Here is an 18,936-nt window from a genome sequence, read left to right on the forward strand (position 1 = left end):
AAAAACTGTTACAGAGAAAGCCAATGTTTGCATCTTACCAATTGGAATGTGATTTCCATTCTCTCGCTCTTCTTCTTCACTCATTTCTTCTTCACTCACCTCTTCTAAAAACAGAATGAAATGCAATAGAAAAAGCTTAATATCATTCTGATTTCATGTAGACAGATGCTTAATACAGTGAACTAGCAATGTGAGCATCACAGAGTCATGCAGAGGTCCCCAAACTGTGGGGCATGTCCCCTTTCAGGTGGTGGAGGAATGTTTGAGGGAGAGAAGTAGACTCTCCTGGGATGAGGAGAGGAGGGAGCGCCATCCCACCCATCGCCGTTGTCCTGGCCCCATGCCTGGCCAAGTCTCCAGCCTTGGTGCAGTTCCACATCCAGCCACAGGCCCAGCTGCAGCACCACTTCTGGCACTGCCCCAGCCGTCTGCTACAGTTCCATTCTTGGCCCAGGGCCAATGCTGGGGTAAGGGCTAAGAGTGGACCACATCCAGCCATGGGCCCAACTATCTGCCCCCACTCAGCCCAGCAGCAGCTGCGTTCCCACACCCACTCCCAGCCTCAGAACCTGGGGTTTTGTTCCTGGTTCCAGCAAAAAAAACCATCCCAGCTGTGGCTCCAGTCTCAGTCCCCTTACCCATGTCCACCTCCCGGCTTAGGATGGAGGGTGTGGAGGGTGATAGGGGGAAGTAAGCCTCAAAAGTTTGGTGATCATTGGAAAAATGCCATTTCAGTAGTCTTCCAGGTCTGGGTTACTAACCCTATGATCTGTTAATAACTAGAGATGTGAACATGGGCTCACTGGTTAACCCTCATGGTTACATGCAGCCCCTCCCCTACACTGCTGCCTTTGTATCAAGTGATGTCGCTTTCACCATCTCTCTAGAACTGTCCATCTTGGTGCCTTAGGTTGATAGTCTTTCTGTATGAGGGCATGTACAAGTTCATTACTATTTGTCCTCAGAAGTTATTTTTGTAATGATCTTATTTTAGGTTTCTATATATCTGTGATCAAGAAGAAAGGAAAGGAAAGGAAAGTGGATATGGTAAAGCTGTCAGCACAAAAGTGATTTGGGCGAGCATTTTTGAGGTCATGTTTTAGCACTTACCAGCTGACTGTTCAGTTACTTCCTCAGAATTACTTCCTGTCTCCTCTTCCTCCTCCTCTTCTTCCTCCTCCTCCTCTTCCTCCTCTTCTTCTGATTCTCCACTGCTAGATTCCTCTTCCTCTTCCTCTGAACCAGATGCAGATTCTGGTGGGGGATAAGCAAAGAACATACAAGTAACTAGGTGTGCTGTCGCAAGAAGGATCTTCTCATAAATATGATTATTTCTGAGGGTAAGTTCTGTATATTTGAGCGCAATTACCTCCTGATGAAGACTCTGCTGAGCTAGTTTTCCTCTCACTGTCACTGATGTCTTGCAAATCTGAAAGCAGGTCTCTTTCTTCTGTTTTTTCCTCTTTCACTGAGAAGTAATAAAACAAAGCAGTTTCTAAACCAATGGTCTCCAACCTTTTAAGTCACTTTTCTGAATTTAAGGGCAACCTACGATCTACCCCAACAGTTCCCCAAAGCCTCGCCCACTCTATTCTCCCTCCCCCCACCCTGACTTACTTTCACCAGGCAGGAGAAAGGGGTTTGGGTTCAGGAGGGTATGCAGGATCTGGGCTGGAACAAAGGGGTTCACACTGTGGGAGCAGACTCTGGGATAAGTCTGGGGTATGGGGTGGAGTGAAAGAGGAGTGAGGGGTGCAAGCTCTGGGAAGAGGGTTGGGACTTACCTTGAGCGACTCCCAGTTAGTGGTGCAGCGGGGCTAAGGCAGGCTCCCTGCCTCACTCCATTCTCAGAAGGGGCCAATGAGTCCCTGAAGCTGCTGGGGGGTATGTAGTTCTAAGCACCGCCACTGCAGCTCCCACTGGCCACAGTTCCCAGCTCCTGGCCAATGGGAGCTGTAGGGAGAGCGTGCCTGCAGGCAGGGGCAGCTCTCAGAGATCCCTGCTTCTCCCATAATGGGGCTACAAAGGTGTGCTAGTCACTTCGGGGAGTGGCATGGGGCTGGGCAGGCAGGGGGCTTGCCTTAATGGCACCCTGCTGCATCACCAAGAGATTATCAACTGGAAAAGTCTCCAGGATCAACCAGTCGATCGTGATCGACCAGCTGGTAACCACTGTTCTGAGCATTTTCTCTACCTTATCAAGTACTGCACACCCAAGAACCCTAGATTATTTTCTTTGTTAACCCCTTGAACCACTGCCAAACATTTCAGTCAGGTCCAACAGAATGTACCTGCTAAGATTTTGAATGTCCTCGGCATGGCTTCACATAAAGTTACATACCATTGAAATTAACAGTAAGAACTGCAGTGTAGCAGGATCAAGAGTGGAAGAATTGAACTGTATTTTAGAAATGTTTTTAGAAGTATATCGAGTTATTAATAAATCTCATGGCATGACGGGGGGAGAATGCACAATTTGGTAATGAATTCTGTAAATACCACTATTAGAGCACAATTTTACAAATACAAAAAAATCACCACTACTTCTGACTGTTCACATGTGTATTGGCTATAATAACTTTTCAGGACTACAACAAAATAAAAGCACAACTGAACTTTAACCAGAGGATATGGCTATTCCAATTCCTGAATATTTTCTGTTAATAAACCGAGTCCCTAGAAACATGGCAACCCAAAGGATTAATTGTATGGCTTGGAAGACAAATTGAGCTTTCCAAGCCAGAATATATCCTGAAGTGTTTTTGAGTTTGTAAAGGATGATAACTGTAGTAATATTTAAACTATACTGCAGTTTCTATAACATTGAAGGATGTTGAATAAGCTTATTCAATTGCTATTTCCTTTCTCCTCTAACAGAATTCAAAGGGACCCAAATGGTGGTTGAAGTATTCACTAGTTAGTCCCTGTCTCCTCTAAAAGTATTCAAGGGGATGAGACAAATGGTGGCTTTCAGTTTGGGAGGGTATTAAGATACAAATATAAGGAAAGTCTGAAGTCATTTACTAAGGTCAAGAGACTAAGGCATTCAAGCATAAGCAACATTGTTATACAGTGTAAGTTCAAGCATATTACATAGCACAGGCAACATTTTTAACCCCAAAGATTAAGAACTAGCATTGCAGAACTCTTTGCAGAATGCGTGGTATATGCCTGTTGGGGAGATAAAATATGCAAAAATGTGTTCTGGTTTAGCACAAACACTGCAATGTCTTGGTATTGGTTTTAGTTTTTACCAGTATAGGTTATAATGCCCTTCCATTCCTGCAGCAATTCTGGGGAGGAGACAATTATGGTGAATACAATGAATGCATATCTGCTTGGTTTGCCCTTATCCTTTTTGAACAAGGGCTGTTTCTGTTTCTTGATCACCTCTATTAGCAGAGCTTGCCAAGTGGCGGCGAGCCCTGCTCACCAGCCGCGCGGTTTCGCGCCGTTCTGCGTTCTGCGCATGTGCAGATCACTCTGTGCCGGCTCTTCTGGGTCGTAATCTACTCGCCACACGTGAGTAGATTATTTGTCGAGCCCTGTCTATTAGCATAATGTCCTCCAATGTAAGGCACACCTAAAGAGGTGCATATGCAATTACTAACCTGCATCCCCCAACTCTGTCCTGAAAACCATTTACACCAAATAAGTAATGGCACATACTACCAAACCCCACTGTCCAAACAAGAATAGCCCGCCACTCCTCAAAACATGCTAGAAGTAAAATACTTCATTGCAATAAAGTCCCTGGGCACAGGGAAAATAAGGTGGAAAACAAGTTACCATCACAAGTGTCTCCCATGACTCGAAAAAAAAACTATCAAAATAGAGGGGAAAATATTTTATCATTGATGCCACAGAGACCGACCTAGGAACCACAACTTCGAGTTAATTTTATCAGGCCCTCTCTTCTCTGTCTAGGTCCTGCACCTGAAGTGCCAGGCTTCTCAAAGATAGAACTATCATCAAACTCTGGCTGCCTGAGTGCAAAGAGATGCAGGGGGAAAAAGGCAGTGTCCAGACACCTCTTGAGCGCCTTCTGGAAGAGATACAGGAAAGGAGATCAAGCAGCTTCTTGGGGATGAGTTTTTCTTGGAGAAACTTCAGTCAGTGCAGCTCCATTTCCAGACTAAGGTAATAAGTGTCTGGTGAGAAACATTCTGCAAACCTAGGATGACCAGCAGTGGCTAACTTAAGGTTGACAAAGGCCACTTTCCTGGAGACCGCACACAACTCACTTCAGAGCTGCAGCACACCAACAGGAAAGCTGTCCTAAGTGTTCAGTCTTGTGGCCATTGCCCCACTTGGATGCTTGCCATCCTTCCTTGCTATCAGGCAATAGCTGTAGCACCTCAAGTTGACTTCCAAAGCAAAAGCCAGCTGGCAGCAAGATCTCAAATACATCTCCATCTGCCTCTGCACATTTGCTGTTGTCAGCATTGCAGTGTGGACCACAGTTCTGTTCATGCTGGCTGACAGTAATCTGAAAATAGGGCTTACTAACAAACAAACTAGCAAACAAACATGAAGACGAATCATGGGAATCTATGAGTCTGGCTTCACGTCCAGAATTCCAGTTGCTTCTAGGGATGTAAAAGGTTAACTGGGTAACCAATGGAGGCTGGAACAGCTCCCCTCCTGCTGGGGATAGGGGGCTGCTCCAACCCCATGAGCGCCCCGCAGAAGCAAGCTACTCCAGCATCAGGAGCAGACTTTGTCCATGGCAGAGGGGCTACTCCAGGCCAGCAGGCTGGAGCAGCCCCCTCGCCTGTCCCCTTTATTGTATGAACTGGTTACAAAATTCGTTTAACTGGTTAACCAATTAAACAGGATTTTGCATCCATAGTGGCTTCCAGATGGTAATGATTTTGATTAAGTAGTAAACAGCTGCATGCATGGACATAATTACAGGGAAATATCTGTTGCTCAATAGTCAATGTGCCAAAGCTCAGAGGAACACACACCCCTCAGTAGAAAAGGGCAAAATTAATAAGCATTTCTCAAGATTTTAAAAAGAAAAGGGGTCCCTGCAAACATCAGCAAAACTTCCAGATAACCTTTTATTTGCCATTCCTTGTCCATACTTTGGTACTATTCCACCATTTGTCTCTCAAACTTTCAATACTTTTGAGAAAGTACAATAAAATTCTTCTTAGCTGCCAAAATCAAGCCCCAAGTCTCTGTTTTATCATGCAATGGCATACTACCAAGTGAAAACACTACCTGGCTTCCTGCCATCTCCTTGCTCAAGCTTTTCTCTTTGCTGTCGTAATGGGCTGCGACTCCAGGTTCTTATTTTTACTTTGTCTCCATAATCTTCCCTCACTGTTCTATGATGTGCGGAAACTAGTGAAAAAACAAAAACAAAAACACAACAAAAATGCATTACATTTTTCTGCTATTAATAAGAAACCTTCTCCAGTCATGGCAAGCTGACTCACGCACCATTTTTATTTCTTTTCTAAAAGGAAAACACCCTTAACTGCACCTCCCAAAAAAACACAAAAAAAAAACAAACATACACACACACACCCCCACACACACCATGGTGATATTTAATGATCTGGATAAGGACTCACTGTACCATTCTAAAATGGAATGTGGTAATTAAAAAAAACCAATACATACTTGGACTACATATACTGAGACTTAGGGAGAGGAGGTGAGAATCCCTCTCTTTACCACCCTCTCAGACCACATCTGCAATACTGCATTTGTTTCATGATGCTCCTTATCCAAGGCACAGTAGACAAACTTGGGGAGGTGCAGAAAAGAATTACAAGGAAAGGGGCTGGAGGAATTGATTCACGAGTAAATATCAAACACTTAAAAGAGGTGAAAATGGCTAAGCGATGACTAAGTTGGAAGACAGGATAATTGTCAATGACTTCTCGAATGGTGTAAATATCAAGAAGAGAAAGGAATTGTTTAGCATGATGAAAAGGAATACAAGTAGGAGTAACAGGGATGAAATTTAGGCCCAATACTTGGGAAAAAATTCAGAAACAATGAGACCTACAGGACTATGGAATGGGGATATAAAATCCCATTTAATTGACTAACCAATTAAACACTGTTTTAACAGGTTAACTGATTAAGGGATGGGGTTGCCAGAGTAGCCCCTGCCTGAGGGGTGCCCAGGTCCACCGCATGCTCTGGCCCCTGTCCACGGGGGGACCCGCTTGCTGCAGGCGGGAGCCGCTCCAACCCCACTAATTAACCTCATCCATTAGGCTTACCAGTTATCTCTCCACATCCCTACCATATTTGATCTGAGGAAGTGGGTCTGGCCCACGAAAGCTCATCATCTAATAAACCATCTTGTTAGTCTTTAAAGTGCTACATAGTCCTGTATTTTGTTTCAGCTACACCAGACTAACACGGCTACATCTCTATCACTCTTCTAAAGAGAGCAGTGAAAGATATCAAGCATTTTCCCTTCCATTGCCTTACAACAACATTCACACACCAATATTTGCAAAACTGAACTAATTTTTTCACTTTTTGGTAAAAAGTTTTACAAGTGGATTCCCATATTCTTATAACCTGTTTTCCCACTGGCCAAACACCCTTTGGTAACATTCTACCTGCACACTTTCCTCCTGACATTTCAAGTGACTATGAATATCCTCTTTATTTCATGTCCTGAATTGCTCTGAGCTGTTTCACCTCAGAGGCAGATATGCATTCTTTAAATTTATAAAGTGTGTGAGAGAACTTGGGGATGTAAGATGCCACATAAACATCATACATTTCATACAGAAGCCTTATAAGAAATGTGAAAAGTTCAATCTTTCAACTGCAACTTCTAACGACCTCGATTTAGGCAGATCAATCTTTTACCACCACTGTAAAATCTAAATTGGTATTTTAACACTAAAGTCACCCTGCTGTCTAGGTGATTCCTTCCTTCTAGTGGGTAGAGCACTTTATATTATTGAAATATTTTGCAAAATTGAATGAAATTATTATTTAGTGTTTATTTTCTGTATTGTATTGAATATAAACATTTAAGCTAGACTAGTTTGTATATAGTAAATATTTACTAATTCTCATGAAGTTTAAGGGAATACTTAAATGATGTTTAATTTTTTTTTTCGAAAATCTTAACAGATCTATTCATTTGAATTTTGAAAAACGAAAATGATTTGAAGACTTTCTGGTATCAACAATGGGCACAGTATAAAAACCTAAAAAGAGAAACTACCTGACAATACCCTTTTAAGTATATCTGAAGCATGCAGATGTCAAAGCAAATAAATGTTAAAATTCCCATTTTCCAGATTGGGGAAACTGAGGCACAGATGAAGTGACTTTCCAAAAAATTAGTTAGTAACAGACCCAGGAACAGAAACCAGGTTCCCCCAAATTCCAATCCAGTGCTCTGTCCACTATACCACAATGTCTTTCATCCTACATCGACCACAGAATCTGGCATCCATGGTAATCTTTGCCAAAGGATGGTCCAGGACTGAAACAGCAAGAATGCTACAGGGGAGGACTGAGATGCAGTGGCAAAGATACAAGCAAAGGACACTTGCATAATGTCTTAGTGAAATTTTTCTGGTACCAGTCTCATCTTCAGAAGAACCAAATGGATGGACATTGGAAAAGCTATGAAAATGCTAACCTGGCAGCTTATCTATATAATGCTGCACTATCACATGTTTGTGTGCATGTTAAGATGACCGTTCTTTTTCACACTGGAAGCAGAAAGTTCCACACCACGTTGTTTCATTTCCTCAAGTTCTTAAACATTTTATCTTTTGGCAGATCAAGATTTTCAGCTTAGTATAAAATGCAAATGAGAAACCAACAGTATGAGAACTGATTACAAAATATTAGTCATAGTAAGGTAATAATAGCGTTCAACACTGTTAAAACACAAAGAGGGAGTGTCCTTGTTTTCTCTGGTGCCTTGACCTAGGCACAAATCAATTATGCTTAATCACCTAAGGGGATGTAAAATACTCCGCAAACTGGAAACATTTTGGGTCCAGTTGGAACACTAAGTGGAAATCAATGACCAGTAAAAAGCTGATCCTGAAGATAAAGAACAGGTCAGCAAAGGATACAGCATCCACTGAAAACTGTCTAATGGCCTGATTAAATACTAATAGGTCTGAGTTCCACAATACAGAACCAGTTATACAAGATCAGAGACTGTTGCATTCTTTAACCCCCGTACGATGCTGTCCTCTTCTTCATGACTAATAAAGAATCTAGACACTCGCTCGCTCTCTTTTTAAAGGAAACCCTGGCAGTGGCCTATATAAAAGATACTTGGTTTTATCTAAATTCCACTGCTGTTTCAATACAGAACAGCCCCTTATTCTGTTTACACTGAGCTAGTTACCTTCTCTTCTGGCTTCCCGCTCCTTGCGCCTTTCTTCAGCTCGCCTTTCCCGTTCTTTTAGTTCCCTTTGCTCTTTTTGTTGCTCTCGCATTTTTCTCTCCCGTTCTCGTTTTCGCTCAAGCTGCTCTAGACGATCCCTGGAAACATTCATTTGCCTATTTTATAATTCAACTACAAACTGAACTCTGGGCTTCTATTTTTTATTCTACACCTTGTTACTGTTGCAATAATAGACTGCTACGTTATGTGATTTCAAGGCCAACTAGCAACAAAACTGTAGTATGATTGTGTACCTGCCCATCGCCCAACCAGTCCTTCACAGAAGCAGATATTGGCCCTTTAAAACAGATTTGTTCTCATCTGCCATTTTTTAAACCAGCTGGCACCAGGATAAAAGTTTCTACGTTCTATTGGAATTTAAATAAAAATAAGTAGCCTCATAAAGCTAATTTTTTTGAAGTGAGCCTTGGAAGGCCACTGTATTCTACAAAACTGACTTGCTCACCAATTACTTACTATGGCACAACAGCATGCAAAGAAAGATATCCTGTAACGAAACCACTTCAAAAAGATGCTATACGCAGCTGAGATCCAAGCCTATTATACAGCATGTTCATGGGGTAAAGGAACTGTCATCAGACTGCACTAAATTTTGATCTAACTGAATTTCTTCAATGTTATAAAATGAAGGTTTGGCTTTTTTTTTTTTACCTCTCCCTCCTGGAATGCTCCCTAGCCATTTCCCTCCTCTTCTGCCTTTCCCATTCACGTCGAGCCTTATCCTGCTCTTCTCGATGTCTTTTCCTACGTTCGTGCTCACGTTCCTTCTCTTTTACCCTGGCATGCTTCCCTAATAAAGATAAAAATAAATGCTGGATTGTTACGGTCAAGATGTTCCTGCTCTTTAAAAGCAAAACAAACCAACCAAAGTAACATAAAGCACTAATGTTATGGGTAGGCCCCTAACAATTTCAAAGCCTTGAAAAATGTCTCACAGACCATGAAATCAGCCCTCCCCTGTGAAATCAGATGTCCCGCTGCTGGGAGCCTGGGGCTCCTAGCTGTTAGTCTGGCCATAATGGGGACGGACAGAACTTATCCTTCCCTGGCATGGCGACCCTTGGTATGGAGATCAGTTCTACCTCCAGAGGCAGAGTGGTACACTGTTACTTCTGGCTGCAGCAGTCTGGTATCTGGGCTTCCAACCTCCTCCCCTCCCCACAGCTCTTGATGTAGCTCAGGACCACGTGCCACAGTCAGTGCTTCCTCCCTTGGCAGCTCTTCCCAGGGCCGGGGACTTGCACTCTTGTTGGCCAGTTGGAGCAGCCCAAGCTCATGGCTTCTGCTACCTCCTGATTGGGACAGCCTAGACTTGGAACATCCATTCCCACTCCCACGCCCTGCCACTTCAGCTGGGGCTCGGAGCAGTCCAGGCTTCAGTCCTGTGGCTGCAGCCAGGACTCATGGCTTCCTTCCTGGCGGTTTCTCTCAGGGCTCAGGTGTGACCTACTAGGAGCTTTTGCCCTAAGGCTTCTTCCAGGACTATGGCACCATTTTTGCTGGAGGCCCCCTTCAAATTGGCCAGGGGCCTGGACTTAAACTGTTCCTTGTGTGGACTAGCTGCTAGGAGCCCCCTGCTGGGGTACTCCAAGCAGCATGGGGGAAATCCTACTGAACTCCACCTCCTCAACCTGCAGAAAGTTGGGAGGATGCTGCCTTCAGAGCCCAGCCGTGAAGGCAGCACAGAAGTGAGGGACAGCAATCTTGGGAGCCAATTACAACAAGTTGGTAACCCTCTCCATGACCCTGTTGAGTCAGGACATCCCTGGTTACAGCTTCAGTTATAAATAGCTGAAACTGTGAAACTGACCAATTTTAAAATCCTCTGGTCATGACATTGAGCAGTATAGACTGAATAAAGTTTACCAGTAACAGAAAAGCAAGGTTTATTGTCACATATTACTTTATAGCAACAGCATGCTAGGAACTTCATGGATAGGTATAAAGACACAGGGTTCAATCCTATACCACCCGAGTCCATGGAAGTTTTAACATGGACTTCCAATGTAACAGGATCAGACTAACGCTCCATGTTGCAATATGGTTTCCCTCCTCTAGGATGAGTGAGGAACCAGACATGCACACAAACTCCTTAACTGGATTAAATGAAACAGAAGAAATTACTGAGCAAGAATTCCTTAGAATTTCACATCTCATATTCAAATGTCTTTACTCCATTTCCTCCACCCTGGCTTCCTGATCATATCCATCTAGTATGTTGACAACTAACTCTTTAGGATCAGCAACTGACATTCAGTATGATTGTGCAATTCCTTGCAGAATGTGCCCCAATGTGCTTGACCACAAAGAACTAGCACAATATTTTAAACAGCTACCATACCTCCTTCTGCTGAATGACTCCGATGTCTACGTTTCTCTTTCCTCTTCTCATCTTTCCTGTGATGTGCTTTTTCCTTTCGCGACATTTGCTGGGGTGGTTTGATAGCCAAGGAATCATCCTCCTCACCTCTAAAGTGCAATTTATATTAACAAAAGAAAGTAATACGTAATTTATGACAAGAAAGTACGAATTATTGCTTCTTTTCCTCCCTTCGTGGGAAGGAATAAGTATTTATCTAACAATAGCATTTATACTTACATATTAGGGATGTTAAATTTAGTTTAATCGACTAGTCGATGAGCGGGGGAGCCGCAGGGGGCTAGTTCCTGGCCCTGGGAGCTAATCCTGCTGCAACTCTGCCTTTTAAATGTACTAAGAGCCTGCCGTCTCTTAATACATTTAAAAGGCTGAAGCGCAAGGGGAGGGGGAGGAGGGAAGAGAGAGAGGAAGAAGGCTGGCACGAGCCAGGCCAGCCAATTCCTGGCTCATGCCAGGTCCCCTGCTGTATACCAGCCTTAAATGTAAAAAGGTTGAAGCACAATGGGGGGGCCTGGTGTAAGCCAGGAATCGGGTGTCTGGGCTTGCACTGCCCCCCGCCTCCCCACTGAGCTCCTGATTTTTAAATGTATTAAGAGCCGTCAGCATCTGGGACTGCACGCAAGCCAGGAATCAGCTGATTCCCAACTCACACCTGGTTCCCTCTACCCCACTGCCTTCCCTGACCCCCGTGTTAGTCGAGGGACTAGTCGACTAACTGATAAGCTTTTGCTTATAGGATAGTCAACTAGTCGCTTAATATCCCTATATGGAATAGGGATGTAAGTTGTGATTAATAGCTAATTGAGTAGTCGATTAAGTTGATGAGGAAGGTGCTCACTACCCCCGCTGTGACGCTCCAATTTAAATGCAGTAGGAGCCAGGCTGCAGACAGCTGCAAGCTCTTACTAAATTTAAAATACAAAGCCGCAACAGCCCGAGCCAGCGCGAGCCAGGACTGCTTGCTTCCGGCTCATGCCAGCCCAAAGCTAACCCCACTGCTGGGGAGGGAGGAGAAGAGACTGTGTGTAGTTGACTACTCCCTTACATCCCTACTTCCATAGCTCCTTTCATCAGAGGAGTTTGGCGCAAGCTGCCAAATATTAATAAGCCCTCACAACTCAAGCTCTTGTTGGGGTAGATTGGTATTGTTAAATTGCTTTTAACACATGGGTAAACAGATAAAAGAGTTCAGTGACTTAAGGTAACTATCAAATAGAACCCAATAGAATATTTAGACTTTATTTCTTCTAAGGCCATGTCTACATCCAGAAGCATTATTTTCCTCTTTTCCTACCTATCTTCCATAGAATCTTCTCTTCTGTAAGGTGAATTCCTGATTGTTATCTCCATACGATGATCTCTCAGCTCCCCCTCTTCAAGGGAATCCCGCTTTGAATCCCGATCATCAGACTATGGTGAAAGGGGGAAGGAAGAGTAAAAACAAGTTGCAGTTTATTTCTCTCTTCCACGGAGTCGTTTTTAAAACTGATTTTTAACTCCACAGTTGACACTAAAGCCAAATGATTTATAGGACACAAAAAACAGTGGTTTATGAAATGTACAGACTTTAACTATAGCTTTCACACAGTCAAACGCAGTTAATATACTGTAATATCTGAAGCAGTCTATGAAAGTAAAACGAGCCTACAAAAACTCAGACTACGCTAACTTATGGTACTTTTTTAAAGATAAAACTTTTCAACACACAATAGACAATGACACCTATGCAACCCCTTTTAATTGGAATAAACAAAAGTTATCTAGGGCAAAACAATATTAATCATTTTACAAAACTGGTCCAATACTTTTTCTGTTGCAATCAGGAAGTTTTTAAAAACAGGAGCACTATCAAGACCAAAATAGTCTAAGCATACTGCAACTAAAGCTTCCAATTAACCACACTGATTTCTCAGACAATCTTTTTCAACAACTGTGAAGCAAAGTAAAAGACCAAGTGGGTTATCAGTCAGGTTTTAAGGGAGCACATAATTTTGGTAAGCTTTGACACTTAGAGATAGTGCTCACCTGTTAAATATGGAAGTACAAAAGAACTTCATTGATAGTGATAGAGGAAGCCTTGTTCTAATGGAAAAATGAGGGGAAAAAAAATTAAACCTCCTCACTTCAATTAGAACTATTTATTTACAAAAAGACAGCTTACATTTTTTATGCGTTTTATCTCTGCCTTCTCTTCTTGCTCCTTCCTTCGTTTTTTTTCCTGAAGAATTTCATCTAAAGTTTTCACTTTCCAAGAGTCCTTTTCATCACCCATTTGAGTCAGAACAAACTGAAACAGAACACCACATTAATGGACATAGAAGTATTTTTGAAATATTCTATATTCAATGCTATTGGTTACATCAACGAGTTAGTTAAGTTTTAAATGAACTTTTGATATACAAATAAACATCTAAAAACTATGATATAATGTGCAAAGTTTCACAAAACCTTATGTAAAAGGTCGTCAGTTAGCATTTGACTAAGATACACCAAAATAAGCTTGGTTTAAAATACAAATATTCACACGGCTTTTGCAACCATTTAATTAAATTAATTTAAAAACCAAGTTAAATCAGTGCAACTTCTGCAATAGTGTTTATCTTGCCAGTCATGATGATTTAAATGAGCTAGTCTTATGACTTATTAGTTTATCTCTGTGAAGGTGTGTGGGAAAGTAATTTTCTGGGGTTGCTCAGTTATTTATGAAGGCTTTGGGTCCCATCTGTCCTGGAGATGCTGTCATCACCAGCGCACAGTCCTTCCACAGCAGTTCACATACCACATCGTTGTTTGGCAAAAACCTCTGCTCTTTCTGCTTTTTTCCAAATTAATTTGACAGCAGCTAGACTGATAGTCCTCGTTTTCTGTTTGACGAGCATCACAGACATAGCAAGGCCATCAACCATTTACATGCATTGAGTCTGCCCAGAAAACACACCCTGTAATTGAAAGGATAATTCTGTCTTCAGTCCCATTCAATGCTTGGCTTCTCTGCTAGACAGTTATAAAAGAGTCAGCACCAGCAGTGGGTACATCTCCACCAAGAACTGGACTAACACCAACTAAAGGTTGAACCTCTGTGGTCCAAGACACTTTGATTCAGCAACATCTATGGTCTGGGAAAACCACGGATGTTGCTGGACCAGAGAGCCCCAGCAGCAGAAGTTGCCAGCAGCTAGGAGCAGAGCCAGCCAGTGGAGCCAGCAGGGCAGCGGAACCCTTGGGGAACCAGAGCCTGCAACCAGCACGGCAGGGAAGTAGGCACACTTCCAGAGCCCACAGGACCAGGGGAGGCAGAGGCCCAACAGGGCTGCTAGGGCCATCAAAGGTCATGAGGCAGAAGAGGCTGGGGCCTGCGGGCCACAAGCAATAGCAGGATTGCCAGAGCTTGAGGTGCAGCAAAGCTGGTGGGGCCACGGGAGCTCACAGTGCTGCTGAGCCTGCAGAGCTGCCGTAGCCAGGGGACAGTGGTGCCAGGGGGCTGGGGAGAGGAGCCCAGAGGGGAGGCTGTCACTCTCCCTCAGACTTCCCCAGTCCAGCAAACTCCCATGTCCAGGACTAGTCAGGTCCCAAGTGTGCTGGACCAAGGAGATCCAACCTGTAATCAATTTCATTTAGTCAACATAATGGCCATCCAACTGTAGCAACAAATCTTGGTCCTCTTCAATCTGTTTTTATTCCTACTTTGTACTAGTTTCATCTACTGCATATATGAAGCCTCAATTACAAAGTGAACAAGATCCGGTCAGTAGCACAACTTTTAAAATATATTAAGGTAATTAACCAATTTGAAATGCAGTTAAGGACAGCATCCATAGTATAAACTTTAAAAAAATTTTACAACTATGGCCAAGCCCTCCTAAGCAGGATGTCCTCAGCTAAACATGAGGATTTAAAAATTAGTCAATCATAGTGTACATTGTTTACATCTTTACATGTGTATGTCAATTTTCAGAGGCACACACCTGTAGAGGCTAAGTTCATAAATAAAGTCCCACTAGAAGAAGTGGATAAAATAGTCACAAAAATTCAGAAGTGCTCAATATGTGCCTTTTGGGAATTTGTTGCAAAATTGAGCATTGTTTTGCATCCATGTCTATCACCATAAAACAAGCAAAAAATCATTTTCCACAGAGAGGGGTATGTGAAAATGAGCCAGATGAAGCTACAAAATGTCACAAAATATGCCCTTGTTTGAAGACCTGGTAGACCATAGCCTCTTTGGGCTTTGATATCCAACCCACAGTTAATCTGAATAGGTCAGAGAAGAAAATGAGACTCTCTCTCTCTCTCATAAATGAATAAAGATATCCTGATTTTAAAAGTTGCTTATTCAATTGTACTATATTTAAATATTTTTTTAAGTATGGCAGCAAGGGCTTCCAAGAAAAAGAATGAAAAGGAGTCTTTGCAGGTTGCCTGGGCAGAAATTACTTGTAGTGTATTTAATGACTTTGTGGGGATGGTAAAGAACAAGAACCTTTCCTCCTTTGTAAAAAGCTAGCGGAAGCGACAACACAGCCCCATGATGCTATGATCCTCTTGCGGGCTGAGCTGCTTCAGGCCTTGCCTACACTGGAAAAATTTACCATATTTTCCGGCGTATAGGGTGACTGGGCGTATAAGACGACCCCCTATTTTTTTAATTAAACGATAGGGTTTCATCTTATACCCCAGCGCCCCTCCGCCTCCTTTGCTCCCGGTGTCCCTGGTCTGCTGGAGATGGTCCCCAGCAGACCAGAGGCACCGGGAGCAAAGCCGCAGCAGCTTTGAAAGCCTCGGGGGAAGCTGGCGGCGGGGCATCCCAGGCGCGCCTGGGCTGCCCCCCCGCCGGAGCCCCTCCGCGGCTTTGAAAGCCTCGGGGGAAGCCGGCGGGGGGGCAGCCCAGGCGCGCCTGGGATGTATACCCGGCGTACAAGACGACCCCCGATTTTTGGGGGATGTTTTTTAACATCAGAGGTCGTCTTGTACGCCGGAATATACGGTACTTAGAATATAAGAATAGCCATACTGGATGAGACCAAAAGTTCATCTAGCCCAGTATCCCATTTTCTAACAGTGACCAATGCCAGGTGCCCCAGAGGGAAAGAAAAAGGTAATCATCAAGTGATCCACCCCCTGTTGCCTATTCCCAGCTTCTGGCAAACAGAGGCTAGGGACACCATCCCTGCCCATCATGGCTAATACCCAGGGCTTGACAAACCACCGAATCTAATCACCCATGGCGAGTGGATTTCAGCCAGTCACTCTGTGCACCCCATTCACTGGCACTGCGCATGTGTCTGGTGCATGTGCAGTGCAGGGCTGGTGAGTAGCTCTCGCCGGGGTTTGTCAAGTCCTGCTAATACCCACTGATGGACAGATCTTTCATGAACTTATCTAATTCTTCTTTGAATCCTGTTATAGTCTTGGTCTTCACAACATCATCTGGCAAGGAGTTCTATAGGCTGATTATGCATTGTGTGGAAAAAATACTTTTGTTCTAAACCTGCTGGCGGTTAATTTCATTTAGTGATCTCTACTACTTGTGTTTTGAGGAGTAAATAATAACACTTCCTTATTTACTTTCTCCACACTAGTCATGGTTTTATCTCTATTTTTCTGTCAAATCCCCCCTTAGTAACCTCTTTTCCAAAGTTAAAAGTTCCAGTCTTATTCTCCTCCTCCCCGGCCAGGGCCCCCTTTTCTTTTTTCCACCTCCTCCACCAGGGCCCCTTCTCCCTCTTCTCTCCCCCACCAAGGCCCCCTTCTTCCTCCCACCATCCACTGCAGTATAACTGTCTCCAGGAGCTGGCCTGTGGTGCGCGCCAGGTCCAGCTCTAACCCTGGCAGCCAAGCCAGGCCCAGCTGGGGCACATGCCAGGCACAGCTCCCGGGCCCACCTTTCCCTCCATGCACCGTGAGGGGCTAGGCCCAGCTTCCCCATCTGCCGGGAGGGCGCATACTGAACCCAATTTTCCCACTGGAAGATTGTGCCAGCGCTGGGCCTGGCTTTCCCTGTGGCTGCTGGGGAGGAGAGGAGAGAGCTGAGCCGCAGGCAGTCCCAGCCCTCCACATGGACCCTGGGAGTGGGTCAGGCATGTTCCTGTGCAATGCAGAGTGATGTGATGATATCACACAGTCATCCCACAGGAAAAACTTTTAGGAATAGTGACACAATTTGCCAGTCTTACCTCAGTGTTTATCCCTTCCTCCAGATCATTTACGAATATGTTGAACAATACTGGGCTCAGTACATACCCCAGGTAACACCACTCCATTCAGAAAACAGACCATTTGTTTCTTATCTTTTAACTAGTTGCCAGTCCATGAGAAGACCTTCCCTTTTATCCCACGGCAACTTACTTTGCTTAAGAGCCTCTGGTGAAGGACCTTGTCATAAGCTTTCTGAAAAGCCAAGGACACTGCACCTAGCTTGTCCACATGCTTGTCGGTCCCTGCCAGTCACGACTAAGCCTCACAGCTACGTTTCAGACCCCTGTGATGGGGAGGTGGCTGGGACCGTCCCAAGCAATTCCCTAATACACGGGGACTCTATTATAAATTCTGAGCGCGACCCCCGGGGTCCCCAGTTTCTCCCCCAGATTCCCCCCCATCACCTCACGCTCTCAAGAGCCTCACTCTCCAGCTCACCCCCATTTCATTCGGCCTCAGCCCCACGACTCCCACGCGCCGCCTCGACCCCGCCCGGAGCCTCACTCCTCACCGGGCCCCTCAGCCTTCAGAACCAGGAACAGGAACCCAGCCGCGTGAGCCCCCTCCCATCACTCAGCACCTGGGGCCCCTTCTCCCTCCAGCCCTTGGCCCCCTCTCCTCCGAGCGAGCCCCGCCACCAGCACAGGGCCCGCCAGGCAGACGTGAGCTGCACCCCCACTCACCGCCAGCACCACCCGCCGCCGGACACTCAAGAGAGAGGCTGCAGCGCCAGCCAGCGCGGGACAAACGCGTCACTTCCGCTGCCCGGCGCATCCTGATGACGCACTCACGTGAGTGTGGCGTCGGCGCCGTCAAGCGCGGGAGCGCGCATGCGACCAATCTGAGAGGCCGGCGCGCGACGGCGCGGACGGAAGTCCCTGGGCCCGGCGGGGTAGGGGCGGAGCGATGCTCGCACGTAGGGAACGCGCGCCCCGCCCCCGCTCTCCCCCTGCAGGCTGTGGTGAAGCGCTAGGCTGCTGCTAGGCTGACGCAGGCGCAGTTCTGTTGGCTGAGAGCGCTTGTCAGCTGAGCGGTGCTGCTGGTCGCTGTCACCCGCGGGGGATGGAGCCGTGTTAGGCTGGTCTTGCTGAAACAAAAGACAGGACAAGGCAGCCAATTAAAGACTAAAAGGAGGGTTTATTAGGTGATGAGCTTTCGTGGGCCAGACCCACTTCCTCAGAGCAAATAGTGGAAGAAAATTGGCACGACCATATATACCAAAGGTTACAATAAAAAAAAGTGAACACATATAAAAAGGACAAATCAGATTTTAGAACAGAGGGGCTGTGTCTACACTGGGCCACTTATTCTGGAAAAGCAGCCGCTTTTCCGGAATAAGCTGCGAGCTGTCTACACTGGCCGCTTGCTTTTTCGGAAAAGCAATGATGATCTAATGTAAAATCGTCATTGTTTTTCCGGAAAAACTATGCTGCTCCCGTTCGGGCAAAAGTCCTTTTCTGGAAAAACTGTTCCAGAAAAGGGCCAGTGTAGACAGCACAGTAGTCTTTTCCGCAAAAAAGCCCCGATCGCGAAAATGACAATCGGGGCTTTTTTGCAGAAAAACGCGTCTACATGGGCACGGACGCTTTTCCGGAAAAAGTGCTTTTCCGGAAAAGCATCCTGCCAATGTAGACGCGCTTTTCCGGAAATACTTATAACGGAAAAACTGTTCCATTTTAAGCATTTCCGGAAAAGGGTGCCAGTGTAGACGTAGCCAGGGAGGGATGGGGGGGAGGTTAATGTCTATGAGGTAATGATATTAAAGGTGATAATTGGGGAAGCTATCTTTGTAATGGGTAATGTAATTAGTGTCTTTGTTAAGACCTAGGTGTAAAGTGTCAAACGTAAGCATGAATGACAGTTCAGAGCCTTCTCTTTGAAGTCTTGTGTAAAGCCTCTTTGAAGCAGGATGCAGGTATTAAGGTTGTTGAGACACTGC

General features: G+C 44.9%; 1 protein-coding gene across 5 annotated transcripts in view; it reads right to left on the minus strand.

Moving 5' to 3' along the window:
• Positions 1–17,836, minus strand: part of LOC102460020 (cyclin-dependent kinase 11B) — a 42,092-nt gene extending 24,256 nt beyond the window's left edge. For 2 of the 5 annotated variants that reach the window (XM_075906803.1, XM_075906801.1), the window contains exons 1-10: positions 17,681–17,836; positions 12,964–13,089; positions 12,097–12,212; positions 10,764–10,891; positions 9,074–9,212; positions 8,363–8,499; positions 5,230–5,352; positions 1,370–1,468; positions 1,111–1,254; positions 39–104 (exon numbers count right to left, since the gene is read on the minus strand). In XM_075906803.1, the coding sequence (XP_075762918.1) occupies positions 39–104; positions 1,111–1,254; positions 1,370–1,468; positions 5,230–5,352; positions 8,363–8,499; positions 9,074–9,212; positions 10,764–10,891; positions 12,097–12,212; positions 12,964–13,074 (1,063 nt within the window). In that variant the 5' untranslated portion in view covers positions 13,075–13,089; positions 17,681–17,836. Of the gene's footprint in view, positions 1–38; positions 105–1,110; positions 1,255–1,369; positions 1,469–5,229; positions 5,353–8,362; positions 8,500–9,073; positions 9,213–10,763; positions 10,892–12,096; positions 12,213–12,827; positions 12,885–12,963; positions 13,090–13,581; positions 13,742–17,680 lie in introns of those variants that run through there. The other 3 variants (XM_075906802.1, XM_025182663.2, XM_075906804.1) reach the window with 3 other exon arrangements.
• Positions 17,837–18,936: the final 1,100 nt, after the last annotated feature.

This window comes from Pelodiscus sinensis, chromosome 23 (genome assembly GCF_049634645.1).
Source record: "Pelodiscus sinensis isolate JC-2024 chromosome 23, ASM4963464v1, whole genome shotgun sequence".
In the NCBI taxonomy this organism is placed as follows: Eukaryota; Metazoa; Chordata; order Testudines; family Trionychidae; genus Pelodiscus; species Pelodiscus sinensis.